The 22,924-nt window shown below is 37.9% G+C and overlaps 1 protein-coding gene across 1 annotated transcript in view; it reads left to right on the top strand.

Moving 5' to 3' along the window:
- Window positions 1–22,924, top strand: part of NEB (nebulin) — a 210,814-nt gene that overhangs the window by 92,156 nt on the left and 95,734 nt on the right. The window contains 12 exon segments of the mRNA XM_041739331.1: window positions 2,016–2,219; window positions 2,967–3,071; window positions 4,756–4,863; window positions 6,094–6,405; window positions 6,728–6,931; window positions 7,615–7,719; window positions 14,976–15,083; window positions 16,097–16,408; window positions 17,794–17,997; window positions 18,466–18,570; window positions 19,503–19,610; window positions 20,916–21,227. Coding sequence (XP_041595265.1) covers window positions 2,016–2,219; window positions 2,967–3,071; window positions 4,756–4,863; window positions 6,094–6,405; window positions 6,728–6,931; window positions 7,615–7,719; window positions 14,976–15,083; window positions 16,097–16,408; window positions 17,794–17,997; window positions 18,466–18,570; window positions 19,503–19,610; window positions 20,916–21,227 — 2,187 coding nt within the window.

The following is a 22,924-nucleotide window of genomic DNA, read 5'->3' as shown; positions in this document are numbered from 1 at the left end:
TTCGAATTCAGAGTCCACCAGATGGAGACATTTTCTTTTATTCTTTTAGGGGGCTAGAAACCACACATTTTTATTTTAAAAAAATTACTCTGAAATTTGTTTTTAGCTTCTTTGCAAACCAAATGAGGTTATAATTAGCATTCTGATGCCTACTACAATGCTAATTGTTATTCTTATGAAATAAAAGAAGTTGCTATGTTTAGGGTCAGTTCACTGGCCTCTTCTCTTAGCATGGCTCTCGGTTGAGGGGTCACATGGTAATGACAGACCCTAGGAGCTAGTGCACCTGCTTTTGATATCAAATATGGGTGTGAGAAGCACATTTCCTCCAGCAAATAGTTTATAAATATTTGAAGGGATTATTAAGCATTAGAGGATTTTAGAGAATAAAATAAGTCAATAATAATTATACATATAGCTGTATTGGAAACTGTACAGCCCACCTGTGGAAATGCCCACACTTATTCTGTAGTTTTTGACATACAGAACCCTGTTTTGCAATTGTGTCCAAAAAGAAAGGCTTTGCCTGCACATGAAAGAAAGCTAAAATGGCTAGTGTCGCCCATGGAGTGACAGCATTGACAGACTGCTTGCATCTGTTTGTTGAGTGCCTTTTCAAGATCTCTTCCCTAACATTGTGATATACAGTCTTAATGGTTATTTGAAAGTTAACAGTCCTTTGAAAGTTAAGAAGCACTCCAGAGGTATAAAAGGTTGTTGTTCTCATTCTTACTGTTGTTATTTAGGGGGCAAGTAGCAGTCAGCATAGGGCAATTCCAAAAGGCTTTTTGTCTAGACTGCAAAATAGCAGTTTCTATTTTCTACTTAATGGATGTTATGGGTAAAATCCCTCAAGTGAGCTGGGCAAAGGTCCGATTCCTTTGTTGTGAAGTAGTTATGAGTACTTAATAGGTTCACAAAAATCCATAGCAGAAAAATGATTTAAAATAAATCAATGTTATACCATATTTTGGCAAATCAAACTCCAATAAGAAAATAAAAACATAATAAAATAAATCACAAGAAGGACACCTGGGGTGCTCAGTTGTTGAGCATCTATCTTTGGCTCAGGTCATGATCCTGGGGTCCTTGAATTGAGTCCCACATCGGGCTCTCCACAGGGAGCCTGCTTCTCCCTCTGCCTATGTTTCTGCCCCCCCTCTCTGTGTCTCTCATGAATAAATAAAATCTTTAAAAAAATAATTAAATCACAAGAGAAAGGTATGGAAAGACAATTCTGGAAAGCAGTCAATCTTCTTGTCTTGAGCACTTGGTGGGAAAAGAGCACTTGGGGCTTTGGACCAATGACATGGGTGTTTAATGCCCTGAGCCTTGGACAGTGTTAAGGCTATGAAAGGTCTGCCTCAGTGCTTCAGCGATTCTCATTATTATATCTCAACTTCTTTTTCTGTTTATTCTTAAAGAGCATTACAGATATTTTGAAAGAGAAGAATAAAACAGAAGGCAATAAAACCCAACATAATACAACCCCTGAGAGAGCCCACTCCTGTTCATGTAATTTATCCACATACCTCATTTTTTTGTTTTTGTTTTTCCTTTGTGTAATATTAGTGACATTTCTATGAGTGTCCAATTCTTTAAAATATGGCTTTTAAAAGCTACAGAGGATTTCATTTGACTAGGCCTAACATTTACTTACCGCTAGCGTTCTGTTGGATGTATCTGTGGTTTCTCCCACTCTGGATTGGCATTGTTTCCCTGCACACACGGACATTATAAGAATATTCACTGAACTGACCAACTGAAGGTATCAGATTATTCCTCTCCTTACAATCAGAAACGTATGGTCATTTTTTTGTTATGGTTACGAGACATTTCTGGGTCATTTTTAAATATAGTTGCCCTATCAGTCTGCCTAACACAGATGAGCTGGTTTTCTATGAAAACAAACAAATGACCAGTATTGTGCATCCTTACTGATTGCATTGGCCCTGAATTTTGTGCCCTAAATCTTTTAGTCTTGCTAAAGAGTTTGACATTTTTCCTCTTGACAGAACATTTACAAATCAGATCTCCAGTGGCTGAGAGGCATTGGCTGGGTCCCCATTGAGTCTGTGGATATGGTCAAGTGCAAGAAAGCTGCAGAGATACTGAGTGACAACATCTACCGCCAGCCTCCAGACAAGCTGAAGTTTACCAGTGTGACGGATTCCCTGGAACAGGTGCTGGCCAAGAACAATGCCATCAACATGAACAAGGTGAGCCTCAGCTGCCTCAGGCTTTTCTAAGACGCCAAAAAGACTAGTGAAGTTAAAATTATCCATTGAAGTGTAGGGTCACATTTAGGTCCTGAATTCCATACTTGAAATCCTCTAAATTTCTATTATTTTCAGTTTTAACCTCAATAACTAGTATCAAGAGTCAAACCTCAAATTAAATACCTCATATCCAAGTTTGGCTTATTTTTCCTAATTGTATTAATAAGATTTATGCTTTATTGGACTTTTTGCAATTCCTATTTCAAATTTTTTTATTATTTAAATTTAATGTAATTAATATATACTCTGTTATTAGTTTCATAGGTAGAATTTAGTGATTCCTCAGTTGCATCCAGTGCCCAGTGCTCATCACATCACATGTCTTCCTTAATGCCCATCACCCAGTTATGCCAACCTCCCACCCCCTCTTGCCCTCCAGTAACCCTCCATTTGTTTCCAAGAGTTAAGAGCCCCTTATGGTGTGCCTCCCTCTCTGTTTTCACCTTATTTTTCCTTCCCTTCCCCTATGTTCATCTGTTTTGTTTCTTAAATTCCACATAGGAGTAAAATCATAGGATATTTGTCTTTCTCTGACTGACCTATTTCACTTAGGATAATACCCTCTAGCTCCAACCATGTCATTGCAAATGGCAAGATTCCATTCTTTTTGATGGCTGAGTAGTATTCCATGATGCCTATCTATCTATCTCACATCTTCAAATGGTTTTCTATCAACATCTTTGATAGCGTCTATACACAGAGGCCTGGGACAAGGATAAGACTCAAATTCACATAATGCCTGATACCCCGGAAATCATGCTGGCAAGACAGAACAAGCTCAACTACAGTGAGGTAAGCGCAAGAGGCTCTAATGCTGCACTGACGTTGTGATCACTGTTACTCTGTTTTCCTGTACTTTTGTGGAGATTCTCAGGCCTCAGCTACCATGGTGCACGTGGCTCTGTGATATGAACACTCCATCCATCCAGTCCTTCCTCTCCAAGTTGAATATCATACGCTATAGGATTCTGTTGGCAAACTGGTCACTGCCATGTGGGTCAGTGGGGGCGGAGTAGTTTTCTTGGCATTTGCAACTGGTAAGACAGCCACACAAAATATTGGCTCAATATTTATACTGAAACACTATTTGTTTTTCACCTAAAATTCAAGTCCAACTGGACACGGTGTTTTTTTATTTGCTAAGCCTGGCAAATTTACCAAGGGGGAACTGATAATGTGTACCTCTTCTCTACCTGGATTAGGAATAAAATTGAGAGGTAAAAAAAAAAGAGTATAAATAGAAGTTGAAAACTCACATTTTTTTACCACTCAAGTTAGGTTCAAGGGTACATTTGTATGAGAACTAAATGAACCTAACTGAACCCCAGAATTAAGTTTCCATCTGGACAAAAGTCACACTGGTGGAGGGCAATCAGCTCCAGTCTGCTCAGGGGTGAGGTCGTCTTAGAGCCCAGAGAAACAGAGAAGGACATTAGGCTTACTCCTAAAGGGAGCAGGTCAAAGCTGGGCGGGGAGAGGCTAGTTATCCCATTCCTACCAGCTGAAGAAATCAGTAAGTCAGTGTACCTCTTCACAAGCAGAGAGTAAGGGGGCAGAGAAAGGCAGAAGGTCAGAGAAAAATAATTGAGCTCCTCCTTTAGAAAGAAAGCATCAGGCATAAGAAAGAAGTGTTCTCCGTTAACAGCACTGATTACTTTTTTTTTTAAAGTAAAATGCAATTTATAGGCACATGTTTTACTAATAGGATACAGCCAAAACTTAGAAACTTAGAGTTGTGATTATAGTCCAGTTAGCTATGTTTTGGATTGTACTTCAATCTTTTTCTCATTTGTTTTTTAAATATTATAAAGTAGTACGTGATTGTGAAAGATATTTTAATGAAGGAAGTCTATAAGTATATATTTTATGTATAAATGAATAATAAACATTGCTCTACATTTTTTCCACTTAGGAATATGTGTAGATTGATACATTGTCAATTGATTTATAGTATTAGATGATATTAACCTATGTTAATGTGCATAATATGTCAAACTACATGATCTATATTAATCTACAATATTATATAATGGATTGATCTATCAATCTATGCTAATACCCATTGGTAGTACTCATTGATTTCCAAAGCTATATATATGGGGTTTTTTGTTTTTGATAAGATCTAATTGATTTACTTTCAGTATTTCGAGAAATTCAGGTTATTTCCAGAACCTGTCCTTTTTAAAAATTTTTTTTTTGAATCTTACTTCCAGTGTTTATTTACAGGTGGTACATGTACCACAAGGTTTACCACAGCCATTACATGTGATTTAAAGGTTTATATTAAAATGTGATTGATATAATATATACTTTCTATAGGGACTCACCACACTGAGTCACAAGAGCTTCATCATTTCCATAAAACACTCTTTTTACCTTTACACTTCCTGTCCTTTTTAAAATTATTTGGTACTTCACTTAGCAATCTCCCAATTGTTGCTGTCAAACCTTTTAAGCTCTGACACTCTTTCTGTAGACTCTGTATAAACTTGCCAATGAAGAAGCGAAGAAGAAAGGCTACGACCTGCGAGTTGATGCCATCCCAATCGTGGCGGCCAAGGCCTCCAGGGACATTGCCAGTGATGTGAGTAGCGACACCATGTATTTACGTGGCTGGATGGAAGTGAGGGAATGATCATCATCATAGCCAGGAAGTGCATCTGGGTGCCAATTAAAGCGTATTTATTGTGCTTTGAATGAAGAAAAAAAAGGTTTTCATTAGAGAAAGAAAGCTCTTTCATACTTATAACTCCAAACAACCTTTATATTCATGTCTCATAGGTGGAGAGGGTATCCTAAACTTCAGTATAAAATTGAATTTAAATCTATAGTTGTTCATATCTACAATTATGAGACATTCATCTCCATATTTTGAGCACATAGCTTACAAAGAAATGAGAAAATACCAGAAGACTTTAAGTAACTTGGTTACATGTGTTGGCTCAACATCAGAAAATGACCTGGTTTAGCCAGGTTTAGGAAAATGTACCTTTCCCTGAAAGTGTTCTGGATATTTGCCAACTCTTTCTTTGGAAAATTACCCTAAGTGCTTCCTTTTGAGTTGTTTTTAAATGAAAACAGAAAAACAAAGACAACCAAAAACAATAAAATGGTTGATCCTGATTTCTCTTTCTGCTGTCTCTGAAAGAAATGGGTCCTTTGGTGAAGAATTCAAACTTACATAAATATGTGTAAGGATTTGTGTGATGTTGTTGTCTAAAGTGAAGAGAGAATATCCAGTCAGTAGTTACCACCACCACCACCACCAAGATGCTTTCCTGTAGTTATATAATCTGTTTTCTCACTCAATCCCAGGAAACCCAAACCAAATTTGATCTCCAACAGAGCAGAGTATGCAGAATAGAAAACACAAGCCAGTCCATTTTAGGGAGTCAGGTGACCCAGTGAAAGTCAACAGAGCGAGCATTGGGAGACCTGAGGGATAGGGGGTGGGGGGCAGGTCCTATGGTGCCTGTGGACTGGGTAGTAGCATTCTCAAAATCATATGGAAAATTTCTAGGTTAGTGATTTCACTGGCCAAGATGGAGAAAAGGAAATATACTGTTGTGATTGATTTTCTGGAAGTGTTGCTGCCTTTATTTCCAGGGACTTAATATCTGCAAACCATAGAACTATGTAGTTTGGCCTGTTTTCCCATTCGAGTACTGCTGTGAAGTCAAATCAGAGTTTAGGATGAGGAGATAAGTTGATATTCGGATGATTCCAAATTTAAAATCATGATGTTTTAAACTAATAAGATTTTTAGCCCTCTCTATTCATGTTTGTTTTTTTTAAATGACTACTTTTATTTCAGTACAAATACAAAGATGGTTACCGAAAGCAGCTTGGCCACCACATTGGAGCCCGAAACATCGAGGATGACCCCAAGATGATGTGGTCCATGCATGTGGCCAAGATCCAGAGTGACAGGGAGTACAAGAAGGACTTCGAGAAGTGGAAGACCAAGTTCAGCAGCCCTGTGGACATGCTGGGGGTGGTCCTGGCCAAGAAGTGCCAGACCTTAGTCAGTGACATAGACTATAAGAATTTCCTGCACCAATGGACGTGCCTGCCTGACCAGAACGATGTCATCCATGCTCGGAAGGCCTATGACCTCCAGAGTGACGTGAGTGCTAGAACCCATTATACACCACTGGTGACCGTGCTTATGATAGTAATACACAGTGATACATAGATAATGGGCTAGCATTAGGTGGAGCCCTCAGAATTAATAACATTTTTTCTCACTGCCTCTCATTCACTGTGCCTTACTTTTCTTTTAGACAGAATATAATGCCATGAAGCTATATCTAATTGTGCTTAATATTTTCAAAGACATAGATATGATGTTTGGCTATTAAAGTTTTACAGTTTTTTCTTTCATTTTTTTTAAAATCAAGTGTCATAACAGCTAAAGTAAGACTTGCTTTTGTGTTTGATCTTACCAGAACATTTACAAGTCCGATCTCCAGTGGCTGAGAGGCATTGGCTGGGTCCCCATTGAGTCTGTGGATATGGTCAAGTGCAAGAAAGCTGCAGAGATACTGAGTGACAACATCTACCGCCAGCCTCCAGACAAGCTGAAGTTTACCAGTGTGACGGATTCCCTGGAACAGGTGCTGGCCAAGAACAATGCCATCAACATGAACAAGGTGAGCTCCCAGTTTGGGGGAAACTAAAACGGAATCATACATCCTTGAGGATATCTATGGTTACCTTAGTCTTTTTTATTTTATCAAATTGCCATATTGTGTTTAGTGATTCGGTTGCATTCTCTATTCGGTTACATCAGTATTCCAAAAATGTATGTGGGAATTTCTGCTTTGACATCTCTTGTGAAATAGCCAGAGTTACGAATAGGACAGAATTTGGAGTTCATCTTGTTTGCAGTCAATGAGAGTTACACGTGATTTGATATTAATGTTTCTTCTCTGTTGGGACTTATCTAAGTGAGAATAAAACAAACAAGTCAGATGCAAATCTCCATAACATTTATCAAAAAAGAAATCTGGAGGTGGCGGATCCAGTTACATTTGCAGTTAATAAACAAAAAACAAAACCATGGGAAGAATTTAACTTAACGTAGCCACAGTACATAGGGATAGGTGTATATGATTGGAAAATACTTGCTTGCAATTTAACTGGAGGTATCTAGGTTTATATTTAATGACAATAAGTGTCTTATAATATCAAAGAGATGGAAGAGTATTGGTACACAGCATACAGTATAGTTAGCGAGGAGAGACTGCCTTTCAACTTTGTCTTGTTCTTTAAATTAGAAACTTCTGTTTACAACATTGTTTTTCTGATTTATTAACCTTTTTATCGTTCACAGCGCTTATACACAGAAGCCTGGGACAAAGACAAGACCCAAGTCCACATCATGCCTGATACACCTGAAATTATGTTGGCAAGACAAAATAAAATAAATTATAGTGAGGTAAGACCATTTGTTTTGTTTTCTTGATCTGGCCATGTTGATTTTTTGCTGATATAGTAAAAGGTTAGAAGTCTGGATTTAATTCTCATGTACACCAATTAGCTTAATTTTGTTTTTTTATGCCCATCACCCTACCCTGAATATATGTGCCATCTATTTAGGAATAGATAGATAAAAAGATACAGAAATAAATACAAAAATGTCTCCATGTCAGGATGATAAATGAACTCAAAGCCAATTATTAATGATTAGAACTTATAACTTTAATTTTAAAATAATGATTGCTATTTACCAGATTAGTACTTCAGTATTCTGTTTTTCTTCAGTTACCTCACCTGTGAAATGGGATTAAAATACACATCTTGAAGAATTTTTGTGGTAACTAAATAAGGTTGTGTATGTAATATGCCCAGCATGGAGCCTGGCACAGAATAGTTGCTTAATAAACTTTAATTTCTTCCCTGTACACTCAACTTACCATGCATATTAGATTTATGTAATGTACTCAAAATAACTTGAAGTTTGTTTACAAGAACTAATATGAGAATTCTCGAATCCATCCATTTCAAAATTGCCTAAGGAAAATAAAATATATTTTTTATGTGTTATCTCTGGCTGCACTAAACTTGTCATCACATATCTTTGCAGTCCAGAAATACTGTGGCAGAAATAGCTTCTTGCCCAATCCTACTTGCCAAAGTCAGTAATTATTTGGTTTATTCAAGAAAAGCTAGATTTCCTACGTTTGTGTGTCTTCCTTAAAAAAAAAAAAAATTGGAGGGACTTTTCTTCAGTTTGAGAACACTGGAAAATTAAGTACTTATTTTCAAGACTTGACCATAGTCATTCTTCTATATTAACTACTTCTGGTTATAATAATGTGACCCTAAAGAAGACAGAGGCTCATATGAAGTAACCATGACAAGTGAAATGAAGAGGATAGGATTTTTTAAAAAAACAGACCCAAGGACAAGCCTGATCATAAGTATTTGATTGCCATTGGCAATTTGAGCAATTTGAGCAATTTTCTTGGCCACAGAGCTTCTCAGTTGGTTAGGCTTTTCCCAAGAAGCCTGTCTCACCCCAGACGAAGTTAGTTTCTATCCCAAACTGTAATGACATTTTCCCTTTTGTTGAAATTAGGTCAGATGAGGTAGATGTTTTTTGGGGTAATTTTTTTTTCAGACTGAGAGGAAATTGGGCTTTTATTTCTATAATTTTCAGCTGGATTTATTTTCTTTCTTTTTTGGGGGGGATTTATTTTCTTTAGAATTATGTGAGCATGTTATTTCTTAAAGGGGTCTCTCCTAAGGATTAGATTTCAATGTATGCTTGTATTGCGATGTATTTCCCCCTCAGGACTGCTTTTGCTGCATCCCAAAGATTTTGAACGGTTGTATCTTCATTTTCATTAGTTTCCATGAATCTTTTTAATTCTTCCTTAATTTCCTGGTTGACCTTTTCATCTTTTAGCAGGATGGTCCTTAACCTCCACGTGTTTGTGGCCCTTCCATATTTCTTGTTGTGATTAAGTTCTAATTTCAAGGCATTATGGTCTGAGAATATGCAGGGGACGATCCCGATCTTTTGGTATCGGTTCAGACCCGATTTGTGACCCAGTATGTGGTCTATTCTGGAGAAAGTTCCATGTGCACTTGAGAAGAATGTGTATTCAGTTGAGTTTGGATGTAAAGTTCTGTAGATATCTGTGAAATCCATCTGGTCCAGTGTATCATTTAAAGCTCTCGTTTCTTTGGAGATGTTGTGCTTAGAAGACCTATCCAGGGTAGAAAGAGCTAGATTGAAGTCACCAAGTATAAGTGTATTATTATCAAGGTATTTCTTGAGTTTGGTTATTAATTGGTTTAAATATTTGGCAGCTCCCACATTCGGGGCATATATATTGAGGAGTGTTAAGTCCTCTTGTTGGATAGATCCTTTGAGTATGAGATAGTGTCCCTCTTCATCTCTCACTATAGTCTTCGGGGTAAATTTTAATTTATCTGATATAAGGATGGCAACCCCTGCTTTCTTTTGAGGACCATTTGAATGGTAAATGGTTCTCCAACCTTTTATTTTCAGGTTGTAGGTGTCCTTCTGTCTAAAATGAGTCTCTTGTAGACAGCAAATAGATGGGTCCTGCTTTTTTATCCAGTCTGAAACCCTGCGCCTTTTGATGGGGTCATTAAGCCCGTTCACATTCAGAGTTACTATTGATAGATATGAGTTTAGTGTCATCATATCTATTCAGTCCTTGTTTTTGTGGATTGTTCCACTGAACTTCTTCTTAAAGGGGAATTTTAAGAGTCCCCCTTAAAATTTCTTGCAGAGCTGGTTTGGAGGTTACATATTCTTTCAGTTCCTGCCTGTCTTGGAAGCTCTTTATCTCTCCTTCCATTTTGAATGAAAGCCTTGCGGGGTAAAGTATTCTTGGTTGCATGTTCTTTTCATTTAGGACCCTGAATATATCCTGCCAGCCCTTTCTGGCCTGCCAGGTCTCTGTGGAGAGGTCTGCTGTTACCCTAATATTCCTCCCCATAAAAGTCAGGGACTTTTTTTCTCTTGCTGCTTTAAGGATCTTCTCCTTATCTTTGGAATTTGCAAGCTTCACTATTAAATGTCGAGGTGTTGAACGGTTTTTGTTGATTTTAGGGGGGGGATCTCTCTATTTCCTGGATCTGAATGCCTGTTTCCCTTCCCAGATTCGGAAAGTTTTCAGCTAGGATTTGTTCAAATACATATTCTGGCCCTCTGTCCCTTTCCGCGCCCTCGGGAACCCCAATTAAACGTAGGTTTTTCTTCCTCAGGCTATCATTTATTTCCCTTAATCTATCCTCATGGTCTTTTAATTGCCTGTCTCTTTTTTCCTCAGTTTCCCTCTTTGCCATCAACTTGTCTTCTATGTCACTCACTCGTTCTTCCACCTCGTCAAGCCTCGTCGTTAGGACTTCTAGCTTGGATTGCATCTCATTTAATTGATTTTTAATTTCTGCCTGATTAGATCTAAATTCTGCAGTCATGAAGTCTCTTGAGTCCTTTATGGTTTTTTCTAGAGCCACCAGTAGCTGTAAAATAGTGCTTCTGAATTGGCTTTCTGACATTGAATTGTAATCCATATTTTGTAACTCTGTGGGAGAGTGGGTTGTTTCTGATTCTTTTTTTTGAGGGGTTTTCCTTCTAGTCATTTTGCTCAGTGCAGAGTGGCCAAAAACAAGTTGTATTGGGAAAAGGAGAAAAAGAGAGAGAAGGAAAGAAAAGAGAAAAAGAAAAAAGAGAAAGAAGAAAAAAAATAGGGGAAAAAGAGAAGAAAAAGAAAGAAAAAGAAAGAAAGGAGAAAAAAGAAAAAAGGGGGGGTGGGGGAAGCAATCAGAAATCAAGAAGAGAGAAAAAAAAGCACAAAACAAAACAAAAACAAAAACAAAAAAAACAAAAACAAAAACAAAAAAACAAAAAACAAAAAAAACCACGGGGGAGTATCTTCCGATTCTGTGTAGTTTAAGTCCCTTGACTTCCCTTGGAACTGGTCCGTCTCGCTGGTCTTCTGGGGGAGGGGCCTGCTGTGCTGATTCTCAGGTGTTGGCACTTGGGGGAGCTGCTCTGCCCCTGCCTGGTGCAGGGCTCGGTGGGGGTTGTTCACCCCGTGAGGCCCCGGGAGGAAGCCACAGTGGCGGGGGCAGCTCTGGGACCCTGGATCCAGCCCCCGCAGTAGCTCCGAGGCTCTCCTTCTGCAGGGCCTGGGGGCTCCGGGGCGGGGCCGCTGATCTGCTCAGTTCCAGGCAGGAGCGTCCTTGCTGTCCTGGGCCCTCCCGGCCTCTGCCTGTCCCGGGGGAGGCCGGATCCTGGGCTGTGTCCCGGCGCCCTGTGCTCCGGGGCCTGCGCTGTTGGATTCGCGCTCCCGGCGGTGCAGCCCCCTCCGCGGAGCCGCCGCCCGAGCCTCTCCGAGCTGTTCCCGGAGCCGCGCAGCCCCCTCCGCGGAGCTTCTTCCTCCGCCCGAGCCGCCGCCGCTGAGCTGTTCCCGGAGCCCCGCAGCCCCCTCCGCGGAGCCGCCGCCCGAGCCCCTCCGAGCTGCTCCGGGTCCCGCCGAGCGCTGCAGCCCTTAGGGAGCTCGGCGCACTCTCCGGGGCGCAGTTCCTCTGTTACTGTCCCAGGGAGCCCGAGGGCGTCCCCGCCTTTCTGGGGATCCTGCTCCAATTCCCGGGGAGCCCCTTTCCGCGGGGAAGGTTGGTGCAGCTCCTGCTCCTCCGGGACGGGGCTCTCCTGTCCTGGGGACACTCGCCCCGGCCTCAGCCCGGCTCCTCGCGGGGCCCCTCCCCCTTGGAGGCCTTTTGTTTCTTTATTTCTTTTTCCCCGTCTTCCTACCTTGATAGAAGTGCGAACTCTTCTCACTGGAGCGTTCCAGCTGGTCTCTCTTTAAATCTCAGGCCGAATTCGTAGGTTTTCAGGATGATTGGATGGTTTTCTAGGTAATTTGCTGAGGACAGGGGACCTGGAGACCCTGCTCCTCCGCCATCTTGCCCCTCCCCGAGAGCAAGGATTAGATTTCAAAATGGCTCTCTTGAATTTTTTCTCAACCCAACTGGTACCTTCTTTCCATATTTAGCTCAATAAATATAAACCAAAAAACAAAGCAACCACATTTCACTTTTTTTTTCCCCTCTTAAATTCTCATTTACCTGTTCTAGTTCTCTTGGGTAAATAACTTACCAAACAAGCTTTAAAACATAATCTTGATGGTAACCAGTGTTCTCTTCTTTGAAGCCCTGCATCTTTTTCAAACGTTGAAAGAATGAAAAATTTTTTTTAAGAATGAAATTAACCTATTTGCTTGGCCTCGAGATATGAGATGATCTAAACACATTTTAAGGACAGAGACCTCCAAGGAAAAATATAATAGAGTAGCTATTTGACTCTCCAGTTCTCTAGAAATTTTTAAGAAGACAAAATGCCCTTGGGATTTTATCTCAAGTGTATCAAATTTATTATTTTCACTCTAGCCTTTCCTTGTAAAATCTTATCTTGGGAAGAATGTAATTTGTCACATGTTAATCTACATTAAAAACACACTAACTTCCTTCAAGGACTCTTAGGTCATTTAAAAATGGTCTCTGCATCATGTTTAAAATTCAGATCTTATTCCAGTATTTTTAATTCAATCTAACATGAGAATGGGGCATAATAATGAAGCAATTAGTTTTCATTATTTCTGTCACACTATTTAAAGATTTTCCTTACACTTAAAATTTTGTCTTTAGACAGCTTCAAGAATGACAAAAATATTGAATGTTATAAAGTAGGAAGAAAGATAAAACCCTAGAGAATTGAGGTCATTGTTGTTTTGCTCTTAAAACCATAAGTGATTTCTGTATCCTTTTCCAGAACTATCTACGGGTTCTGTGACTACATTCCTGGGGTCAGTAACTCTCTTAATAGAGGAAAGGGGAGAAACTGAAATTAGGGATTAAGTTATTCCATCATAGGACCAGTCTGTCTGGGGCGGGGAGGAGGCGGGGGGGACAAAGATGAGCTACCTTCAAACTTCAGGGGTCTATGGGGTAACAAAATCTTTCCAGCAGGTTTTCTGGCTTGCATTTGTTTGAGCAAATCACTTAATGTAGCTTCAGCTTCCCTAATGCTCTTCTACGTTACTCACCTGAGAGGGCCTCTGCTTTAAGGTGATATCACTTCTTTCTTAGCCACTCTTCTTTCACTTTAAAACAAAAAGCACAGAATAAAGGCCTAGAAACAAAAGAGACAGCCAAATGCCACTCATGCTCCTGAATTGGATTTTAGGTAAAAAAAAAAAAAAAACAAAACAAAACAAAAAAAAACAATATTGCCAGAAATGACATTACTTGGACAGTTGGTGAAATTTGAATACTTCCTATCTACACATAGATCTTAAACTTCCCAAATTTAATAAAAATATCATGGTTGTAAAAAAAAAAAAAAAACATGAGCTTAAGTATATATAAAAGTGAAAGTCATGATGATTACAATTCTCCATTGGTTCTTACTATTGAAAATAAGGAATATACCACACATACACACAAGAGAAAGATAAATATGGCAAAAGCGTTAATAATTAGGTAGCTGGTTCATTGTACTATTCTTAAAACTTTTCTATAGGTTTGAAATTTTTCAAACTAAGGAAAAGAGATATTTTTAAAAATTAAAACATACATTAAAATACTTAGATATTATGAATATTTTATTTCCAAAAAGAGAAAAAAAGTTAATGTGATACATGCCTGAGAGTATTAAAAAAAAAAAAAAAAAAAAAAGAAAGGAAAAAACTCTGCCACACAATTTATTAATGTCCACCCAAAGCTTTTTCAGTTAAGGTACCGCCAGTTTCTATAAATCACAAAAATAACATTGGGAGATGCAATAATTTTTACTTCTATGTTTAAAAATCATCAAAATCCATATTTTATTATGTTTTGATTGACTAAAAATATATTAGCAATTATTTAACATTTATTTTAACATTGTATGGGATTGGTCAAAATTCCTGTAGGTGGCTCACAAGCAAAAAGGCTAATGATTTCCAGTATAGATGATCTGTCTAATGCACTGGTTCTCAAACTATGTTCCAATGGAACACCTGTGCTCCACCTTCTGTGTGTATCTGTCCTACCACAGAAACCGAACAGGTGTTTTTTTTTTCTAATTTACAGAAAAAATTATCAAATATAATTTTATCATTTTTGTGCTTTCAACTCATAAATCCTTAGTACCCGCTATTCCTATGACTGCTAGCAATTTCTAGCAGTTGACAAAATGAATAGGGAACAAGTCCATATTAACAAAGATTTTAGGACCAGCAGATTATCCTCAGATCAGCACTGTTCGATTTTGCTTACGTACTCACATGGTAGTATGTATTGTTATACACTCATATTCTTTGCGAATAAAATTCCTAATGCAAATTTGGAGTTAAATAAATCAACATTTCTTGATTGTTTCATGAGCAGAGCCAAGTGCTGAACAATCCAACACATTTGAAATCTATTAACATCTAAAACCTATAAGGATTTGAGTGAGAGAACTTGGAATGTTAAAACCTGCTGAATATAAAAATTCAACTTAAATACCTCAGTTAAATAGAAAGTAAAATATATATATATTTTTAAAGATTGAAGGCTAAACATAGTAGTGCAGTTAGTTCTGTATCCAAAGTAGTCGTCTTTTGACAAAAATGCATTTTTAGAGTGAAAGTGAATACTATATCTAAAAGCCACTTTTTCTTTCCTCAGAACTTCTATCGCCAGGCCATGGAAGAAGCCAAGAAAGAAGGCTATGACTTGAGAAGCGACGCCATTCCCATCGTGGCTGCCAAGGCCTCTCGGGACATTGCCAGTGATGTACGAGCTGATCAAATCCTTCCCTTTGCTACCAACAGGCCAAGCCCCCTGCACAGGGGGTCATAGCTGGAAGTCTCTGTAGTCCTCATCCGTGGAGCTGTAGTCCTCAGTCTTAACTGCCTTCATTGTACAAGCAAATAAATTGAGTATTTGAGATAGTAGGTAACCTGCCCAAGATCGTAAGTAGCATAGAGACAAGGCCTGGACTGGAATGTGGTTCTTTTGACTCTTGTCCTCTGGTCTTTGCTTAATAAGATCGAGCACCTTGATTAAAGCTAGGTAGAGATATGTTGAGCTTCTCGTAAAATCTCATAAGCTCTCCTCAGGATGCACTCAAGACAAAGATGCCAGGAGAGAAGCAGGCTTTAACAGAGCTCTCCCCCGTGACTTGAGGAATGACAGAGGATAGCTAAAAAGCTATGTGCCCTTGCTTGAGGGGTCGCACAAAATCAATATTCCTTTACCCTAAGAATGAAGACCCCAGATTCCTGGACAACTTCAGTATTAATTTGAATAGTCACAAGTTGTCAGTTTTTGTTGGTTCTTTTTAATCATGATTTAAAAATACATAACATAAAATTTACTATCTTAACCATCTTCAAGTGTATAGTTAGTTCAGCAGTGTTGTAAGTGTATTCTCACTATTGTACAGCCTTCCAGAGCTTTTCATTATGTAAAACAGCATGTGATCAAACTCCCCTAGTGTCTTTTATTTATTTTTTTTAAAGATTTTATTTATTTGAGAGAGAAAGTATGAGCATAAGTAGGGGTCAGGGGAGAGGCAGAGACAGAAGCAGACTCCCTGCTGAGGAGGGAGCCTGACTCAGGGCTTGATCTCAGGACCCATGAGATATGACCAGAGCCAAAGGCAGCCGCTTAACCAACTGAGCCACCCAGGTGCCCTGAAATTCCTCTAGTGTCTTAAGGGTTTCATAGCAAAGCCTCATCATAAAAAGAAAGACAGGAAATAGCCCTTGGTGCTCCCTCATTATTCACCGGTTTCTCTTTTTCAGTACAAATATAAGGAAGCTTATCGTAAGCAGTTGGGTCACCACATTGGTGCCAGAGCAGTACATGACGACCCCAAGATAATGTGGTCTCTGCACATTGCCAAAGTGCAGAGTGACCGTGAGTACAAGAAAGAATTTGAGAAATACAAGACCAGGTACAGCAGCCCAGTGGACATGCTTGGTATCGTTCAGGCCAAGCAGTGCCAGATCTTGGTCAGCGATGTGGACTATAAACATCCTCTGCATGAGTGGACCTGCCTGCCTGACCAGAATGACATCATCCAAGCTCGGAAAGCTTATGACCTCCAGAGCGATGTGAGTATCCCTGAGGCTGGTTCTGCATATTAAAAACAGCTCTGAGACGTGTTCTTAGGTTCTGACAAATGTCAATGGACCGGGACTTATTTGTATATATTTTTAAAGATTTTATTTATTTATTCATAAGAGACACAGAGAGGGAGAGATACGGCCAGAGGGAGAAGCAGCTCTATGCAGGGAGCCCGATGTGGGACTCAATTCCAGGACACCAGGATCACACTCTGAGCCAAAGGGAGATGCTCAACCGCTGAGCCACCCAGGCGTCCCTTATTTGTGTGTTTTAAACAATATGTGATTAAATGTTTAAAAAGAGTCTCCCATAGAAATCACTACAATTTACTTCAATTTTTCTTCCCCAAAAGTCATATGTAGAAGAGGAAATCAAATATATATTAGCAATTACCTACAGGTATATTTCTTGTGATTCAGGCTTCCTTTGCATGAGTTAGATGAGACTGAGTTCTCAAAGATCTATAAATGCACATTTTTGTCTAAAGAGATAGAACGTTGCGGGTGTGGATGGAGGTGGAAGGAGGAGGAACAGAAGTATATAATGCCAAGTTATTTTAATAAACATTTTATACCTACTGACAAGGAAATACTAAGATATCCTTGTCTTTTTCAAAACTAGTCATCTAATTCTTCTGAACAGTTAGCATGTACTATTGAGAAGAAAATAAAATAAATAGGGTAATATCTAATATACTATGTTTACAACACCACATTACACACCCGATTTTGTGATTTTGAAGATGGATATAAAGATGTTTTTAAAGTTCTCATTACACAAAAAAATGTAGGTATGTGTGGATGTTAACTAGACTTACTGTGACGATCATTTCACAATATATGCATATACTGAATCATTATGTGGTGCACTTGAAGCTAATATATTACATGTCAACTATATCACAATTTTAAAAATGCAAGAGTGTGATTTGCAGAGGTTAACATTACTACGTGTTGAAACTCACTACTATAGTTTAATTTCACCTCTTTTCCCTTAAAAAGCAAGAGGTCTTATGATTGCAACACTCACACAGCACTGGTCTGAGTTTGGGGTCTTACTGGAAGCTATTAGAGCACATTTTCCAAAGCTAAAGAAGCTCTGCTTTTGTGTAAACATCTTGTAATACCCTTGAAGGCAGGTGCCTTCTACTTTTTAGAAAAATTATTTCATCATTCTTGGTACAATCCTCTGTACCAAAAAATGCTCAGGGAAAAAAATATATTCTCAGGATTCAGTAATGCCTGTGAATGAGTGATCAGCTATGCTGGGAGCTTTATCTGTTCATCAGTACTTTTTCATTTCTCTAGTATAGGCCATTTAGTGACTATGAATCTGAAATTTTAGTAAATGTTTCTTATCCATTGATTTGCAGAATTTATACAAGTCAGACCTTGAATGGTTGAAAGGCATTGGCTGGGTTCCAATTGGTTCCGTGGATGTTGTTAAAGCCAAGAGGGCCACCGAGATACTGAGTGATACGATCTACCGTCAGCGTCCAGAAACACTGAAATTTACCAGCATAACTGACACTCCGGAGCAGGTGCTGGCAAAGAGCAATGCTATAAATATGAGTAAGGTGAGTTTTTACTCCTCACTGCTAGATAGAGGAATTCACTGTAGAAAAAGGTAAAAAACAAAACAAAACAAAAAAACCTGACATGTTACTGAATTCCTGTAATTCCTTTAGGACTTATGATACCTTTAAAAATGATTTTTCCATTATAATACCATAGTTGCTTAATAATACTTTAAGACATTAAACTATGAGAAATACCAATTTCATAATTACAGAGTTTAAATACTGTAACCCAATTACACTTCCAAATGGTTAAAGAATTGAAATAAGAAACAGTAACAACTGAGTCAATGAAATAGTAAACAAGTAAACTAAATACTCTAAGAACTAATAATTTACATGAAAAGTAGGAATTTATGCAACTTTAATAATTTTATTTCTACTTTTGTTAGAGGTACACATAATAAAAAAAAAAAGTCCGTGAGTACCAAAATAATTTTGCTCATCTTTTTTTTTTTTTTCTCATAGCGCTTATATACTGAAGCCTGGGACAATGATAAGAAAACGATTCATGTCATGCCAGATACACCAGAAATCATGCTAGCCAAACTCAACAGCATAAACTACAGTGATGTGAGTAAACTATTGATCAAAAATGAACAGAAAGGCAAAAAAGAACCATTGTAACTATTTTTTTAGTGAAATATTTCAACTAATTTATTATATATAGTCCAAACTAATGTTGGTAGAAGAGAGTTGTCTATTGATTCAATTTTGGACTATGTGGTAGGTCCATGGTGTAGACCAGCTTTTACCAACAGGATACCAGGGAATGGAATGCTTATGGAGAAATATTTCAATAGGAATTATATTCCTAATGCCTTCCCCTCCCAACAAGTCAGTGTGAATGTCAACTCATTATTTGATTAAACAATTATTTAGCAGGCAGGTGCTGTACTGGAACCCAATGGGTTATCATGCCCTATATTATTTTGCTGCTTCAGGAATATTCTGATTACCATTTAATGTTCTTTGCAAGCATTTTCCTAGGAATCTCTTTCAGGAACAGCATTTTCATCAGGGCGATCATTCTGAAACCCTACTCAACAGATTGATCATAGTCTGTGATGATAGTCCATAGCAAAAAATGAGGAAAAAAATAAAATACATTGGATTTTTCTTAAATCCAAATATATTCAATTTGAAAATAATGTCCTTATTTTTTTCTCTTTCTCTAGTATTAAGATGACCTTTCTTTTATATTAGGATGGTGAAAGTAAATAGTTATTTTTTTCTACATGTACTTATTTGGCAAAACAAAATTTTGGCAACCACATGTTGATCTCTCCCCCAATTCTTTTTTTTAATTTAACAATCAGTGAAATCCCAAAGTTTAGAACATGTGCCTTAAAAGTCGTTAGATAATTTTGTAGGAACCCAACCCACTCTCATACTTGATTTTGTAGATTTCTTTCTATAGTTTAAATGAGGACAGGGAAGATTTAATAATAAACAGCTTTATTTTTTATGAAAGGAGTTATGATTGATGACTCTCTTTTCTACAGAAACTCTACAAACTTGCTTTGGAAGAGTCAAAGAAGGAAGGCTATGACTTGCGTTTGGATGCCATCCCGATCCAGGCAGCCAAGGCTTCGAGAGATATTGCTAGTGATGTAAGTTGATGTTTTTGGAAGAGGCATTTCTTACTCAAAGATGTTCCCAAATGGCAGTTTTATAATTTTTCTTGCCAGAATTGTGGTTGTCCCTACAAGTCTCAGCTTCAATTAGTGATTCCCACATGTAGAAAGTTGCAAATAAAAAAAAGACTAAGAAAACCATAAGATACCGTGTCCATTATACCTGCTAATCAATCGGGGATAGAAGTATATTCTTTAAAAATGGGTGTTTTATAGGCACTAAAAATGGGTTCATATTTTGGAGCCCCAGAAGTTGAGCAGCAATTGATGCAGATGTTTGTAGAAAACATTGAAAGCAAATGTAAGTCCCCTAACATACATGGGAATCCTTTCCTACTACTTCTATCTCCTTATTCTGGCGTTAAAGGAAGACTAGTTGATGGATGCGTTTTAGAGTTTTCTTTCATCCTTTGTAACTTTCAGTGAGGTTCTCCTACCAGAATACCCCTAACTCAACTCGTTGAAAGGACAAATTGAGAAGTAAGCAAAGCTTTTCCTCAGCACCTACTTGTCTCTTCTCAGTAGCCCTTCCCTTCTCATGAGAAGCTTCTCTTGAGGATATCTAGGGCCCTCATTTTGTACCAGGGCTCCTCAGGAACCCAATCCAGGCTTTCCATCTTCTGGAGGGGCCCCATGCCTGAGACTTAGGCTTCATTCCTTTTATTATCAAAACATTTTCTAGAAAAGCTCACACTGATCGTTTCATGGTAAAAATGGACCATAACATGTTATTCTTGAATTTTAAAAGTACAGAATGTTAACCTGAGGCATGACTCTCTCATGATGAAAGTTCAATGACATAACAGGTTAATAAGGGGAGATATCTTCTGGTGAGACTATCTAATATAGCCCATTCTCTCAATCAGGGCATTCAGTATAAACTCTAATTACAAGAGAGATATTCTAACATATCTTTAATACATTTTTAGAAAAAAAAATAGCCACATCTTTAAGTAGATATTCTTTTAGATTGTACAAGATCTTTTCTCTTTCCATGTTAAGTAATCAAATGTAAAGTAGGTAGTGTAGTTTAACAGAAGGGAAAAATATTAAGAACTAGTAGCTCTCACCTACTTGTGATGTCATTTTGAACAAATTGCCTAAAATCCCTCTTATAGAAGCCTTTAGGCTTCTACTTTATAAAATGGAGTCAATAACATTAACCTTTCTGCTTATGCTAGGAAGGAAAACTCCAAAGAAATAATGTGTATATGAAATTATAAGATGTTATATAAATGAGATGTTCTTATCATTAGGCTCCTATCATTTTTCTTTTTTCAGTACAAATACAAGGAAGGCTACCGCAAACAGCTTGGCCACCACATTGGGGCCCGAAATGTTGAGGATGACCCCAAGATAATGTGGTCAATACATGTGGCCAAGATCCAGAGTGACAGGGAGTACAAGAAAGACTTTGAGAAGTGGAAGACCAAGTTCAGCAGCCCCGTGGACATGTTGGGGTTGGTGCTGGCCAAGAAATGTCAGGTCCTCGTAAGCGACATAGACTACAAGCATCCCCTACATGAATGGATGTGCTTGCCTGACCAGAACGATGTCATTCAGGCCCGGAAGGCATATGACCTTCAGAGCGATGTGAGTGGGTCTAAGCATGTGTTTATTTATTTTAAAGATTTAAATAGCTTTATTAACCAGTTCATGAATGGGGCTGCAATCCATCCAGCAAGTAGAGAGTAACTCCAAAGAATTGTAAAAATGGAAGGTTTTTATTGGAAGGAGAGTAGGACAAGGAAGTTATTAGCATAAGAAAGGAAAGGATTGTTTCAGACAGGGTCACCTTCCCTTGGGGGGAAGAGAAAGTGATCTTATCAGGTGAATTACCTTTCTTTTCTTTTGGGACTAGAGAGTGTCCATATGACAGATTACCTCTGTGGTGCTGACCACATCAGCACATATTTAAAAGATTTTTTTAAAGGGGTTCTAACTTTTCATGTCATGGAATCTTTTGGCAGTCCCTTGAGACCAGGGACAGCTTCCCAAGACAATGTCATGAGATGCACAAGATGCAGTATATATTATGTTTCAGAAGAAATTGATCAAATCAAAATATAGTTATGGAAGTATTAAATTGAATTTATGATGTAGTAATATGCATGCTTTTTAACATTAAATAAAAGATCTAGCACTGGATTTAATAACAGTTTCATTTCAAAGAAGTAACGAGCATAAATATTTGAAGATGCCTGCAACAACTGCAATAGCATATGAAAATACTTGGGATTTTTATTGCTGACAAAGTCTCATATAGTGCTAATGCTACTGTGATCTGTAGCCTATACTTATAACTGAGAGAAATGCTGTATTTCAATTAGAGGTTAATAAAATTAAAGACATTATATTTTTCTGTTCAAGTTCATTGATGCCAGGTTCAGAATTGCTGGTTTAATACAATCTAAATTTCCAAATGAATTGACCACATTTCCATTTTTCTGACTGCTTAATTTAACCCATTACTTGTACAAGGAAGTTTAAGAATGAACTGTACCTATTAAGAGAATTTTTCTAAGAAGCTGAAAACAATATAACTCTCTAGAAACACGTGAGGCACTTTTGTTGTCCTCCAGCAGATTATCCCTGGGACTCTTATATATATATATATATATATATATATATATATATATATATATATATATTGTATGATTTATATATATATATATATAAATCACACATACATACATACATACACACTATACCGATTACTACTTCGTTGGTATAGTATCTCCTTGGTTTTTTGATCAGGCTCTCACAAGCAGTCACTTTTGAAAGAGTGATAAACATAGTGGCATTGTAAAAAAAAAAAAAAAAAAAAGAATTTTTCCCAAAAAGCCATACAAACAGAAAGAATGTTACCTTTACTGATGAGAAAAATTTTCCTTTAGCCAGTTATTTAAATTCAAAGAAGAAAAATGATGGAGAGATAAAATACATTTTTTTCCTTGAATTATGACATAAGAAAGGGGATGGAGAATAAGTAAGATAAGAGTAAAAAAATACAGGTACTCTTTGGTTTAGAAGCATGTATATAGAATCACATGAAAAAAAGATGCCCTTTTTGTTGTCCCCAGAAAACACATGAACTCAACATGTGATCAGCTAGTAGTGTTCATCTTTATGATATAGGGCCAGTGCCTGCTGGGATAGGAAGAAGCCATATTCTGATGGAGTAGTATTCCCACACAGGGAGCACAGGCAATCGAATTGGAGAATGCTTTCTATCAGGTGGCAGTCACTAATTTCCTTAAAATGGTTTTGCATCAACAAAATTTCATATT

This window comes from Vulpes lagopus, chromosome 24 (assembly GCF_018345385.1).
Source record: "Vulpes lagopus strain Blue_001 chromosome 24, ASM1834538v1, whole genome shotgun sequence".
NCBI classification, from domain to species: domain Eukaryota; kingdom Metazoa; phylum Chordata; class Mammalia; order Carnivora; family Canidae; genus Vulpes; species Vulpes lagopus.
Note: the sequence above shows the minus strand (reverse complement) of the source record. Positions and strands in the feature narration are given on the sequence as shown.